At 30.6% G+C, this 15,027-nt stretch overlaps 1 protein-coding gene across 2 annotated transcripts in view; it reads left to right on the top strand.

Annotated features, from left to right (window-relative positions):
* Positions 1–1,186: 1,186 nt before the first annotated feature.
* The window catches only part of LOC111635904 (uncharacterized protein DDB_G0283357-like), a 75,318-nt gene continuing 61,477 nt past the window's right edge, over positions 1,187–15,027 (top strand). For both annotated transcript variants that reach the window (XM_023381039.1, XM_023381040.1), the window contains exon 1: positions 1,187–1,424. In XM_023381039.1, coding sequence (XP_023236807.1) covers positions 1,323–1,424 — 102 coding nt within the window. In that variant the 5' untranslated portion in view covers positions 1,187–1,322. The remainder of the gene's footprint in view (positions 1,425–15,027) is intronic.

Here is a 15,027-nt window from a genome sequence, read left to right as displayed (position 1 = left end):
TTCATTAATTACTTATTGATTATGTTTGCTTTAAAATAACGTTTGGAATTTCGATCTAGAAGTTTTTCTAATAAGTAAACAAAATTAATTTTTTATTTAAAAATACTAATGCTAGAGATCTAAAACTTATCGAGCTTGTAAGATTTATCCATCCGTCATATTCTCAATAAAATGATTTATTAAACTGAAATAATTGTCATTTCTTAATGTAAACTCATAGGCCACGTGATGACAGTCGCCAGAACATTGCGGCGATGACTCGTGTGTCGCTACTCTGATAATCTACGTACTCTAGATTTATCTTTGCTGCAGCGACCCCTTGCAGCAAATGTTTAGAAACGGTTCGCTACATTATAGCGCTTCATTTAGGAACGCTTTGATGTGTAGCGATCAAGCAGCCTAGGTGGCAGCCTACCGCTCTGGGGGACCCGGAATCGAATCCGCACGGGTCGAAAAATCCTCAGGAAATTTTCGGGGATGGTCCATCCGGATATACCCCGTTCCTCACCACTCGATCGCCCCATCTTTCTTTCTTATCTTATTAATATGGAGACTCTAGCCTGTTGGCTTTTTCTCCGAATCACTCCGCTTAGAAATTAGGCAAAGCGGTTGGTGCTGTGAACAAAACGCTCCAAGATTTCGATATGTTGGCGAGGAGGTAGGTCAGTATGAGGCCAGTATATCGGATTTAAGGTACGGTCGCCCCATTGTGAGCCTGGCCGAACTCATAATGGCTTGCTGAAAGAGTGCCCACAGGGCGGAAAGAGTTAAAATAAAATACCATGTACAGTACTGAAATTAGCGAATGTGATTGAGATCACGTTATGCAATATCATCGCGCCCCCTAGTGAATAAATAATAAATTCAAGGAATATAATTTTCAGTAATTAATAGATCATATATTATACTTTAACACTTGCTAGCATGTGACATTAATTAATTATTTTTATGGTTATTTTAAAACTTAAATGTTTTATTTTATTTTTAAATCGAAAATACAATTAACTTTTTTCATTCGAGTTTATAGATAAGATTATTTTAAGTTAGCTTATAATTTATTTAAATGATAGAAAAATTAAAATATTTTAATAATTGACAGCATATTTTAATTCGAAATTTTTTTTTTTTTTTTGCCAAAAAATACGCTATGGCAGACGAGTATTAGTTTGTAAATTGTCCACCAGGATCGAAAGCATCTCTATTGTCGCCTTAGGCTAAGTGGAAAAGGGAGAGTTTAGTTAACGTTGCAATTTCTTTTTTGTCTTTTAATATTACGTTCGAGGAAATTATTTCCTCTCAAAATGTTAATTAGGTGATATATAATGACGTCATTAAAGACTATATTGAAAAACTTCCTCAATCATGTCGATAAATTGGAATCTCAGAAAAAATTAGGACAAGATCCATTTGAAGAGGAATTTCAGGTAAAAGAATTTCTGGAATGCCATGACTTTTAAAGCTCTTATGTCATCTGACATACCCATAATATATTAAATACCTTGTGTTAAACATATATGCATTTGTTTCTTTCATTCAGTTTATTATCTAAATAGATATGATTTTGACATTTAGAGTTTTCATCACCTGTATATGAATGATAACATTATACGCTCGTCACTGACATATTTGAATGTTGTAGTAGAATTGAAAATAAAAATAAGCATCAAACATCATATAAAATCTAATATTGTAAGTTATTTAATAATCTAAAGTGTTTAGCTTTTAAATAACTTTGTTAAGAAAACTCAAAATGTGTTCAAAGTATTAAAATATCATGTTAAGTAAAATTATATTATTTTGGATAAATTGTTATTAACATGATCTTTTTACAAGTTAATTCTTTAAATTTTTTACACAAGTTAATATGGTGTGTGTGCACATGTGTGTATATGCGTGTGTGTGTACTGTACAGTACATATATACATAGACACAAATAACTTATTCTGAAATATTTTAAAAATTATATTGCATGTAAAAATTTTATTTTTAGATTATACTCTACATAAACATTTTAAAATTAGATATAAATTAAGAAGTATTGTTAAAATGAGGATTTAAAAATTTTATCAAACAATATTAAACCATGTGTTCAGCTAAATACATCTTGAGGACAAATAAGTTGATATTAATGACATGAATATTTAAATATGACCTATAAAATCTATAGTAAATAGGTTTATATTGAAAAATAAAAACTTTTCATGAGTATAAGAACTTTTTTAAAAAAAGATTTTGTTCAGAATATAGTTTTGGTGCTATAATTCATAAAATTATTTTCTGTTTTTGAAGATCTTGTTTTCTTCATTACAAACTACATAGTTGTACTAGCTTACACATATAAATATCCTGAAGTCTAATGTTTTAGTAATATGCCAAATGATTGCTGAATTAAATAAGCTACTTTGAAGGAAAATTTCATTTTTATAATGTAAAGAACTATAATTAAAACTAATTTAATAAAGATGAACAATATAAATATGGCAGCTTTGATCAATGTATGCAATTATGATTAGGATAAGAATTTCTATATCATATATATTTAGAAATTTTAATGACAAATACAAAGAAATAATATAAATCTATTTTTCTCACTTTTAATTGAGGAATCAATCATTGGAGTTTATTGATAACCTGATTTACTTTAACACATGTTAAATATAAATTGATTATTTAACAAAAAAGTAAAAGATGAGCTTTCAATAAAAATCAAACTTTTAATTTTACATACCATGTATAAATAAATAATTTCATATATTCCACCATAATGTAAATTATGGATAAATAAAGAGTTGATATGATATTTTCATTTTGTTCAAATTTTCTGTTAATATAATTTATTAGTTTGAAAACATTTTATTTTCAATGTTTTTCAGTATTTTACTTTAATTTAAAATAAAAATCATAAACTTGTTGTTTTAGTTCCTTTTATGTGTTTTATACAGTTATTTTAACAATTTGTAGAAAATATAATTTAATTGAACAGTTCTGTTAAATATATGTAAATAGATTATTCATTTGTATGCGGTTTATTTAAATTAATTTTATTGTTATTATTAAGATTACTATCTTTTGTTTTTTTTAAAGGGATTAAAATAAAAAATTTTGATGCATGTGAACATTATGTAAAGATTATATAAACAAAGTTAATTGCTTTTCTGGCTGTTATATATAACAGAGAGAAAGGATGGTAATTGGTCATAAAAAAAGATCCCCAGGGTTTCTACATTTCCTCTCAGGACCTTGAACATCCAAGAAATGCAAAAAAAATATTTAGGGGTTTTTCTGTATATATGGATTTTAGTGTGGGTGGGTGGCACAATTTTGTTTATCCACTTTGAACTACCATGCCTTTTGTCAAAACTTTCTGAAATTTTCAAATAGAAATTTGTGTATTAGGAGGTTTGATGCTATTAAATTTTGGTGTTAAAGGTCAAAGGAGGGAGTCATGTTTCATATCTTGAGTAGGGTTGGACTCAATAAAAATTTTACTTAATATTAGCATTTATAATTTTTTATAAAACTCATCCCTACCCTCAAAATTAAATTTTGCCATTTTATAATAATTAATAATATAAAAAGTTTTTAAATAAAAATATCATAACAGGTGGTGCCACACCCAATTTTAAATGTATTTTTGCCAGGAAAGTTATGCAACTTGATGCTGGATTTTTTTAAAACCAGCTAATTATTTAATCTGACAAAAAGCTTTTTAAAGACATTTTCATAATTAGTTCTCTAAATATTCTATTTTTAATGTTGAGAAGTACATAGACAGTTTTGAATATCAATGCTACTTTTAAGTTCAAGATATTATCTTTATCAAATTAAATGTTTAGGACTGAATAATTCTATAAGATTGAATTAAATCATTTTTTAAATGTTAATAAGTCTTTAAAAAATGTGCTATATATTAAAATATATATATTTTTTAAACCTAAAGGATCTTTATATTTGTCCATTTTCAAAATTTAATGTAAACAATCTAATTTATTAAAGATAATATATAAGCCATTGATTTTGAAACTAGGGCAAGTGCATTTTGTGGAAAAAAGAGTTAAAGCTAATTTTTATTACAAATTAACATGAAATTTATGTTTTTAATCAATTCACAATAAATATCTTATAATATTAGTATAAATTTGTTACTAGTAATTTATATCGTCAACAATATTTATTGTGAGTTGATTTTGAAAGTGAGGCAAATTCACTCTAATGAAAAATATAAAGATATGATGGATTTATTATCCTTTGTACCACCCATTCATCATGAATACTTTAAAAATCTGCACCATCTGAACTAAGAAATATAATTATATGCATGCAACTTATTACTAAATATTTTTTCTTATTTTATCAACTTTTTCCTATAAAATTTATTTATTTTTTGTTTTATTATAACTATTCAAAAGAAGTATGGAATGCTGAAATAAAATAAATAAGTAAAATAAAATATTCAATTTTTCATTATTATAACTATATTCCATTCAAAGAAAATTATTGCTTTTGAAAGTGAGGCAAGTTTGGTGCATACCAAAACCATGGTTTTTTCACCTAACATGGATAACCATTATTGCATATTAAATTTACATGGAATAAGACCAGAAAAATATAGAATAAGCCTATTACTGCTTATGAATATTTTTAAACTCATTCAAATGCAAACCATTAAATATCTAGCAATAACATAACATGGAGTTGCCCCACTTTCAAAATCAACAGTTCATATATATTAGTATTTTTAACTAATATATATATTAGTACAGTATATATATATTAGTTAAAGTTTATTGATTATGAATACTGATTTATATATATAAAATTCTACTAAGTAAGTGGAGCTGAACTATAGCTTAGAATTTTTATGGTCAGCTCAGCTCATCTCAAGATATATTTTTAATCTTACGTTTATACAATCTATGGCCCACAACATTTTGCTTTTATTGCTTTTGCTTCTACCAGAGCTGTAACTAGGCAGGTGCAACAGGTGCACCTGCACAGGGTCCACTTGAAAGGGGGCTCAAAATGTTGTTCACAAGAAATTATATTTTTAAATTTAAAATTTTTCTGTCTTTCTACTGCATGGTTTGGCAATTACATTTTGCCTTACTTAGACCCTAGATGTCTACTCACCAGTGTTCCCAACTGTGGCAACTTTTAGAGAGACATAGTGATGTAGTGGCGACTGCAGACTAATCAGTCAAAGTAGCAAATTTTGAAATTTATTTTTATAGTTTTCAAATTTACAGATTTTTCTCTACTTTATAGTGCTCTCTGGCAACGATTAATATTATTACGATATACAAAAACTGTATTTCTAGATTTTTCTACAGTGTGCAGAGCTAGAAATCTGTAAAGGTAACATTTTGTAACAAAAATAAATCTGCCTGGGGATTTTTTTAAAATTGATAAGTTGAAAACATGGTAACTCCTGAATAAAATCTTAGTCCTGAGGTTGTAAATGGTGCAGAAATTCTGACATCATTTTTTTACTTTACAGTGGTACGCATATGTGGTGTATACCTCAGTGGCGGATTAAGCAGTAAGTGAACTATGTGGCCGCAAAGGGGCCCCCAAGGTCTTTAAAATGCTACTGAAAAAAGGGATTGCAAAAACAGAGAAGATAGAAATAGTCCAGAAAGACGCTTGAATATAGACATGGAAATAATAAATGATATAGCTTTATGGCTAACAATATTAACAGATGCTATTATTGATCATATTCTTAAAACAAACCAAAAAGTATTGGGAATATAGAGAATTTGAAATCAGTGTATAAAGACAGAGATTAAGTGACATTAACAACACAGTATTACAAAGGACATTCTTATGATTATTTTTGATCATGAGAAAGATTTATGATCATGAGAAAGAAATCAAATAAAATTATGGAAAAGAGAAATTGGCTGATATTTTCAGAAAGAAGCAAAAGTGTTTACTGCTACCCTTGCAAACTCTTTTTAATATCAAAGTCTAAATTAATAACTGGTTTATTGAGTAGCAACAAAGTAGCAACTTTTCAAAATATCTGTGGCAAAATCAGTGACTTTTATTTTAAAATGAAGCAACATTTATTTACGAATGTTTGGCAACATGCTGCTCACCAACACGAACATTTGAATAAATGGCAGGACTGACTGATATTTTCAACATGCCTATGTTAATTTGTCTAACTTAGGTCAGTGTAGTGATATTGGAACTCCTTGTCCTCCCTCAACTGTGATTTTGTTGGTCCAGATGCAATCTATTTGCATGCAGTTGTAAAGGTAACAAAAAAATGTAGACAAAGGGCCATAAAAAGGAAGGGAAAAAAGGTATTTGGGAAAGGAAGACAGAAGAGCAGGTAGATCAGGAGAGAGAGGAAGCAGTAGTGAAGTGGTGGAGTCCAAAAGCAAGATTAAAGATTAAAGTTTTTTTGTGTTACAATGTTTGGTTGTTCAAGTTCTGTGTGACGAATTGGCGGAGCAGAATTTGTAATTCAAATTGGGTTCTCTACAGTTAGATTACAGTGTGAATACAACAACGTAGTCACTATACTTGTGTTTTCGCATATATGTGTTTGTGAAAACAGTTAAGAATGCAAATAATATTAAGATTATTTGACTGCAATATTTTGATGATTTCATTAACAGACATGTGACGAACGTGCTTGGTTACCCTGTCAAGTTTGTTATGTTGGGTTTTTGTTATTTCTGTAGGTAATTTTGTACTTTTGTATTTTTATAGTGAAATGATTTGCAATGTTAAGTTTTTATGTATATGTAGACTACTTTGTTTAGTACTTTTTAATAGGGCTGTGGAGTTGGAGTCGTGGAGTTTTGGTGTTTTAGTCGGAGTCATCAAAAAATCTGCCGACTTTGACTCCTTTTTACTTACCAACTTGTTATGTATATAAAACAGAAAAGTATTGGAATCATGTCAAATTTGACCCTCCAAGTTTTTTTTGCAAATCTACACGTTTGGAGACCTCCCGAACCCTTCAAAAAAAGTCAATAAAAGGGGAAAAATTGTGTTTGTGTGTTGGCCTCTAATTTGTTTATTTTCTGTTCTGAGATATTAAACAAATGAAATGTGGCACTGTAGCTTGCGTATAAAGGGGCATTAATACTATTAAATTTTGGTTCTTAATTAAAGGTCGACAGGGTGAAGACATAAAAGGGGTCATGTGTCATATCTCTTAATTAATATTTTACTTGTTATTAGCGTTCAAAATTTAAAAAAATAAAATAAAACTCATCTCTACCCTCAAAGTAAGCTTTTTTGTCATTTTATAATAGTACAGTAAAATCCGTTAAGATGTTCTCACCTAAGATGTTAGAATGTGTATGGAGACACAATTTAGTTCAACCACTTTGACGCTTAATAACTAACTCCTGTGTTAAACCATCTGACTTTGATTCTGACCACTTTGACCACAAAAATTATTAGGTTTCAAACAGGGTGAATAAAATCATGCCCCCCACACAGTCTAACATCCACACGTATAGAAAAAACCTCGAATCTTTTGCTTAATTAACTCGAAATTTCAAGATGTTCTGAGTCCAAAAATGTAAAAATTTGAGAGAGGTCATTTTTTGACCAAGTGCTACGCTTTGTTATATATCCTCTGTTATATATAACAGCCGGAAAAGTAAAAATTATCAAATACATATTTATATATTACTCAGAAGAGTCTTTTAGCTTTGAAATAAAAAGTTTCTACATTCTATCTTTATTAGAACTCTATTTATTGAATCTTTTATTCTGAGGTCACATAATGACATTAGAATTTCTGGGTCTCTTTCGGTAACTAGTCCGCTCCTGGTCGGAGTCGGATGATAAGGAAAAGTCGGAGTTGGAGTCGGTACATTTTTACGCGACTCCACAGCCCTGCTTATTAATGTACGTTTAAGTTTTATAGTAAAATTTTAATAATTAATTTCTTATGCAATGAATTTTTAGGTTTTTATTATTTTCTATTACTATTATCAGCAAATGATATTTCGTCATGTGCTTGCATTTGCTCTATAAATAATAATTAGTATACAGTTTACATTATCTTATAACAGTTTTATACTTGTACAGGCAACATGTTAAAAATAATATTTTTCTATAGTTCTAGTATCATAAAGTACTCAGCAAATCACTATACATATAAATAACACCTTATCTTTGCTGAGAAATATAATTTATTTCAAAACAAACGTTTTCAGCCTGATTCATAGGCCATCCTCAGGTTGAAAACAAAATTTGAATTAAAGGATTCCATTAATGGAGTACAAAATTAAAATATTAAATAAGCAATGGAATAAGATAAAATTAAAATTAAAATATTAAATAAGCAAACGGAGTAACATAAAATAAAAATATAAAAAATGTAAAATATGTACATAGAAGTATTAAGAAATACAATAAAATTACTATTTAGACTGGTTAGAGCTCTTATTAAATTTCTTAACTATAAACTTCCATGCGAAGGGAAGACTTTCTGCATCCCTCACATTTAAACAGCCTTCCCGTATTTTACTCCTATAAATCGGCAACTTTTCAGCTATCAGTGCCAAAGACAGGGAAGATAAAGGTTCTATGATGGCTGCCTCATTCCATTTGACTACAGATCCTGGTGCTTGCACCATTTGGGATTATTGAATGATCTCGTTAACCTAGAAAATGCCATATATAATGAGGATCCAGAGAAACTAATAGATGTTAATAAGAGGGTGGTCGATCTAGCTGAAGCAGTCCATAAGAATTCTACTAGTAATTATGTGAAGAAATTAAAATAAATTATGCATAAACAAAAGGTTAGAAATACCACAAAAAACCTTATTGCTTTCTATGTATGGGACTAAATAGAAATACCGGCAAGGATCAAGGAGCTTCTAGAAAAAGGCCCAAATTTTGTTCCAGCAGATGCTATGAATTGGGAAACCTCCGTACAGGAAATTGAAAGGGGCATTGTTGGGCTAGATGATTTGGAAAAGGAGTACTTCAGATGGAAAGCAGTCTTTAACAACAGGCAGAGAAACTGAACGCAAGGTATTATAAGCAGTGACATCCGACTCACTAAGAATTGGTTAAAGCACAATGATTTGGTGTTGACTAGGGCTGATAAAAGTAAACAACTGGTCATCATGAAAAGGCATACTTATAACAAAGCACTAATGGATTACATCGAAAAGACAGTGTGTGAAAGTGTCAACAGCAAGATTATTGGAAGTTTGGATAGAAGAGTCAGGAAACTAGAGGTCTCTAAACTTTCCAGAGCTTTGCCTTTTCTCAAAAAATGCAGTAACCCTAGATCTGGAACACCTAGGTTTGCTTTCACTAAGGTACATAAAACCGGTAAAGAAATAAGACCGGTTATAGAGAAATGCAAGGGTCCCATGTTTGTATTAGAAAAGAAGTTGCATGAGTATTTATCCTCCCAGCTGGACACGAATACTCTAGTTGCACGTGATCCTATGAAAGTGGTCAAAGATCTACAAAATATTACATTAATGGAAGATGAAGTTGCAACTGTTTTCGACTATGAGAACATGTATCCTTCAGTAAAGATAGAATCATGCAAGGAGACACTTTTGGATTTCTTATACGGCAAGAACTCGAAGTTGCTTAGTTATACAGGTATACCTCGCCTTACGTCGGTAATTGGTTCCAGGAAAACGACTTAAGTTGAAAACTGACGTAAGTCGAATTTACTTGTCTCCGAATCTACTTGTCACTAGGAAAAACCATAAATTACTATTCCCAGTTCTGTATTTTATTTATTAATGCATTTTTAATAATATATGGTTAATAAGAATCTATTTTAAGCTTACAAACAAATAAATTTTAGTTTTTAATAGAGTACAGAAAAAAGTAATCTAAATTTACGAATGCGTGTACTGTACTGTAAATACAGTACATGTAAATGTATATATTTTAATATGATTTATGTGCTTTAAACGCTTTTCTAGTGATATTACGACTTCAATATTTGTGGGGGACAGACGTAAAGTCGAATAAAATAACTTAAACTTGATTTTTATTTTTCCGTACACTTTGTTGACAAACGACGTATAATCGGGAACGACGTAACTCGAAACGACGTAAGTCGAGGTATCCCTGTACTGAAGAAGTAGAGGGTATGGCTAGATTGGTGTGCCGTGAATCTTGTTTTGCTTTTAATGGGCAGATCTACAGACAGAAGAAGGGTCCCTATGGGAAGCCCGCTCTCAGGGATCCTATGCGAATTGGTAGTTAGAAGACTGGAAAGAAGAATTTTTCATGGTTTTAAGGGGGATGTCATTTATTTTAGCAGATACATTGATGACCTACTTATATTATGGAGAAATAACAGCAGGATTAAGGATTTTTTAATGATAACAATGATGGCCTTACTTTAAGATTGGAGCAGAAGAGTTCCTTGGATCTGCGTTTTCTAGACATCGGTATTAAATTCAAAAAAGACCATCTGTCCACCAGCATTTTTATTAAACCATCCCACAGCCCATTGTATATTCCCTCCCAATCCAAGGATCCATATAAATATAAAATTGGAGCTTTCAGAGCTTTAATAAGAAGGGCATTTTTGTATTATGAAACAATACAAGACAGGAGTAAAGAAATAAATAGAATAATGAGCGTGGCCAAGACCATAGGTTACTGAAAAAGTGCAATTCTGGGAATGGTTAGGAAGTATGAAGCAAACATCAAGAAAGGGTCTTTTAAAAATGCTCCCACTGGAATCATAAAATTTACATATAATGAAAGTATGAATAGCATTATGAAAGAGATTTCTTGAGAAAAGGTTTGAGAATGCTTATAAAAAGGGCCCCTAATTTATACAAAATCCTCAGAAATGATAAAGATGCTATAATGTCAGAGGAGAAAGCAGGGGTTTATAGAATTCCTTACGAAAATATGCAATTGGGCATTAAAAAAGACTTTATCGGAATAACCACCAGGTGTTTGAAACTTAGACTCAAACAGCATAGTTATAATATCAGAAAGGAGTCTAATGTAACAATTTTGTCCCAAATGGCACAAGCACCAGGATCTGTAGTCAAATGGAATGAGGCAGCCATCATAGAACCTTTATCTTCCCCATGTTTGGTGTTGACAGCTGAAAAGTTGCAGATTTATAGGAGTAAAATACAGGAAGGCTGTTTAAATGCGAGGGATGCAGAAAGTCTTCCCTCTGCATGGAAGTTTATAGTTAAGAAATTTAATAAGAGTTCTAACCAGTCAAAATAGTAATTTTATTGTATTTCTTAATACTTCTATTACATATTTTACATTTTTTATATTTTTATTTTATGTTACTCTGTTGCTTATTTAATATTTTAATTTTGTACTCCATTAATGGAATCCTTTAATTCAAATTTTGTTTTTAACCTGAGGATGGCCTGTGAATCAGGCTGAAAATGTTTGTTTTGAAATAAATTATATTTCTCGGCAAAGATAAGGTGTTATTTATATGCTTAGTTCTAGTTTAAAAATGTCTAAGCAACTGTCGGGTGCACAAAAGAGGAAATGAAAATTAGAAGAATGCAAGTCAATGTTGCAACAATTTGTTAAATGGCTAAGTACAAAAACACCAGAGAACGGAGGAAGTGCGGAAGTGGTCAAACCTACTATTGCTTCACAAGCTGATGATACAACACTACATTTGACATCTACTCCTTCAATGAATGACAATTCTCAGAGAAGCAAAAACAAGGAGCTACTGTGAGCTCTAGGACCCAGAAAAAACTTATAAAAACCGTGCAAAAATTGGATGTGACGTTCTAAGTTTGGTGTGCTCCGCTTCTGGATTTTTCCTGCGATTCAACAATGGGAACTTGGTCGTCGTCCCGAAAGAAGTTTTTGCCATCCTGTCCCAGCAAGCTTCGCCAAGGGTAATCTACTGCGAGAATCACCCCTTCAAGTTGTGCTGTGCGTCCCGGAGCCTATGTTTTTCTCATCATCTTCGCCTAAAGAAGAGAAGATCGTAGAAAAAATTGAACTTTATTTACGAACTGATTCACTCTGTGGATAATAGGCCTTACATCGTAGTAAAACAGTAGTTGTAAGCGAAATTTTTATATTTAATAAATAGTTTGTGATGGAGGACCTGTCTCAGTAGGTTTTTCCACTCCCACACGACAGTGCTGACTGCTCGACTGTCGCGACACTTTTTCCCCAATCGGCAAACCTCACACTACTGCAAGAAGAAAAATCTACTGTTTCACAACATATTAGAGAGGTTGAGGCGCACATTTTAAACGTGTACATGTGACGTTCGGTGCCACTTTCCCGTAAGCCTAAAAGTTTGACGATGGTGTTTGGAATGTCGAGCGTGATTCCACCGACTATCCAAACACCATTGTCAAACTTTTAGGCTTACAGGAAAGGGCGCCGAACGTCACACGTACACGTTTACATGTTTAAAATGTGCGTCTCAACCTCTCTATTTTACTACAGTTGCCCCATAATAATTCAAAAGAGGACGAGCCTGCACAAAGTATTATCTCACAAATTGATAATACTGTACAAAATATGTGCTCAACTATTTCAGAAGAAATACTGCTAAATTACAATGATCCCTATTCGCCTACTATTACAAATAAATTAATATATTATTCCCTTGTCACACATGGTCTGGATCAAGGCAACAACATTAACACATTTAAAGCAGACAATTCAGGACAAAAATTTACAAAGGACTGGTTTTATGTTAAACAAATGAATGGAAAAATTGTTAAAAGAAAGTGGATTTTATATTCCATTAATCAAAATGCAGTATTTTGCTTTCCTTGAATGCTTTTTAGACACAAATCACATAATCTTTCAGGCCCACAGAAAGGATTTCATGATTGGAGGATATTCATCCGGTTATTCCCTTACACAAAAATTCTCCAGAGCACTGAAATTCAAATGTGAAATGGAAAGTGATGGAAAATAATCTAAAATCAGGAAATGCAATTAATGATTATGCAGTTAATTCAATTAACAAGGAAAAAATAATGTGTGAAATATTGAAAATAATATTGGATACTATTCTATTCTGTGCCAAAAATAATATTGCTGTTAGAGGTTCAAATGAAATTATTGGAGATCCAAATTGTGGCATTTTTTAAAATTTGATTGAATTTGCTAGCTATTTAAATTGATCTTTATGCATATTGCATCTTCATTATTTACGATGCTGATCACATTTGACATCTTGTTTTTTTGATTCGCAACTAAGCATATAGAAAATTCTTAAAAAATCAGTTTATGCGTATTGCATCTTCATTATTTACAATGCTGATCACATTTGACATCTTATTTCTTTGATTTGCCACTAAGCATATAGAAAATTCTTTAAAAATCGGTTTATATTTTTCAAATACAGTGGAACCTCGGTATACGTCTGCTTTAGAATACGTCCAATTCGGAATATGTCCTGTTTGGACGAAACAAATTTTGCTCGGTATACGACTTAATTCAATTATATGCGCCATCTATCAACAAGTAGCACTATCGGTGTACTACACTAGACTAGACGTTCGCAGTGCTACGGTTTATAACTTTGTTAAATTTCTTCTGATTTTAATTTGTAAGTAACATTTTATTATTTTTATTAATCATGAATTGCAAAAGGGCAACAGAAAAATAAAAAAATGACTAGAATCACAATGGAACTGAAAAAAGAGATTGAGAAATATGAAGGTGGCACACGTGTTCGAGATTTAATGAGATTTAACTGTTGCATTCCGTATTCCGAGAACAACAATATTGACAATCTTGAAAAATAGTCATTATTAAATCTGCTAATGTTGCAAAAGGGGTTAAATCAATTTCTAAACAGAGATTGAAGGCATTAGATCGTGTCGAGAAATTGCTTTTGCTTTGGATAACTGAAAAACAGTGTGCCAGCGACGGCTTTTTGGAAGAAATTATTTGCGAGAAAGTTAAAAGGATACATGCTGATCTCATAAAAATCAAGCAGAAACTAGCGAGGAAAGTGAGGTGTTTAATGCCAGCCATTTTTTTTTACATGAGAATGGATTAATCATTTTTACATTACTTCTTATGGAAAAGGTTGTTTTGGTGTATGTCCTATTCGGTATAAGTCCAAACACCAGGAACGGATTAAGGTCGTATACCAAGGTTCCACTGTATATTAATGACATAAGGAAATTTTATATAAGAAATATTTTTACACTAGTAAATTGATATAAATTGTAAAAGTGCGTGATTTCTTATTATATTGAAGATGATACTAAGTCTAGCATATTAATTTGACAATGCTTTGCACACTGTAAGTATGTTTATTGTCCTATTTTTCAGCATTAAGTAAATAACTTTGTTTGGTTCAGTGTTCACATTATTATAAATTTATAGTATAGCTATCATTGATTGATGCAGTGTATTGTAATAGATATTAAAAATAAAAACTGAAATAGTAACAATTTATAAATGAAGATATTCATGTATTTTTGTCATTCTGATAACAGTTTTTCTCTTGAAAGTTTGATCTACCATCTAAACTTTAAATTTGTATTTTATATTACAGTACATTACGAGAGACATTAAAAAATATTTATCTTTCGTTTGTGCTTGTGTTTCATTTCATATAATGTTTAAAATCATTTAATAAATTATGTATATTTTTTATAAATTAGTTATATTTTTATTAAAGTATTTTACGAATTCTTATATATTGACTGCTCTGAACATTACAGATATATTATAATTTTTTATAATAATATAGATTTATTATTATTATAATGATTTGGAATATAATAGATCTATAATTTTTAAGATAAAATGCACTTTTAGATACATCTTAAATTTTTGTTAGCAGTTGTATCTTATTGAAGTCACAGAACCAAAATACAATGGTACTATCTTTGATATTTACCAAGTAAACATTAAAAATCTATATTGAATGCATCAAAAAGTATAATTGATTATATGTTTGAATTTTTGCTATAATGAAGTTACCAACACAACTATTTACTATTATTTTTTAAAACAGGAAATGACTGAAAATTTTCTAATTCAATAAAAAAATAATTAGATTAAGTAACATCATAATTA

Source organism: Centruroides sculpturatus, unplaced genomic scaffold (genome assembly GCF_000671375.1).
Source record: "Centruroides sculpturatus isolate CEXI.00-Female unplaced genomic scaffold, Cexi_2.0 scaffold864, whole genome shotgun sequence".
NCBI classification, from domain to species: domain Eukaryota; kingdom Metazoa; phylum Arthropoda; class Arachnida; order Scorpiones; family Buthidae; genus Centruroides; species Centruroides sculpturatus.
Note: the sequence above shows the minus strand (reverse complement) of the source record. Positions and strands in the feature narration are given on the sequence as shown.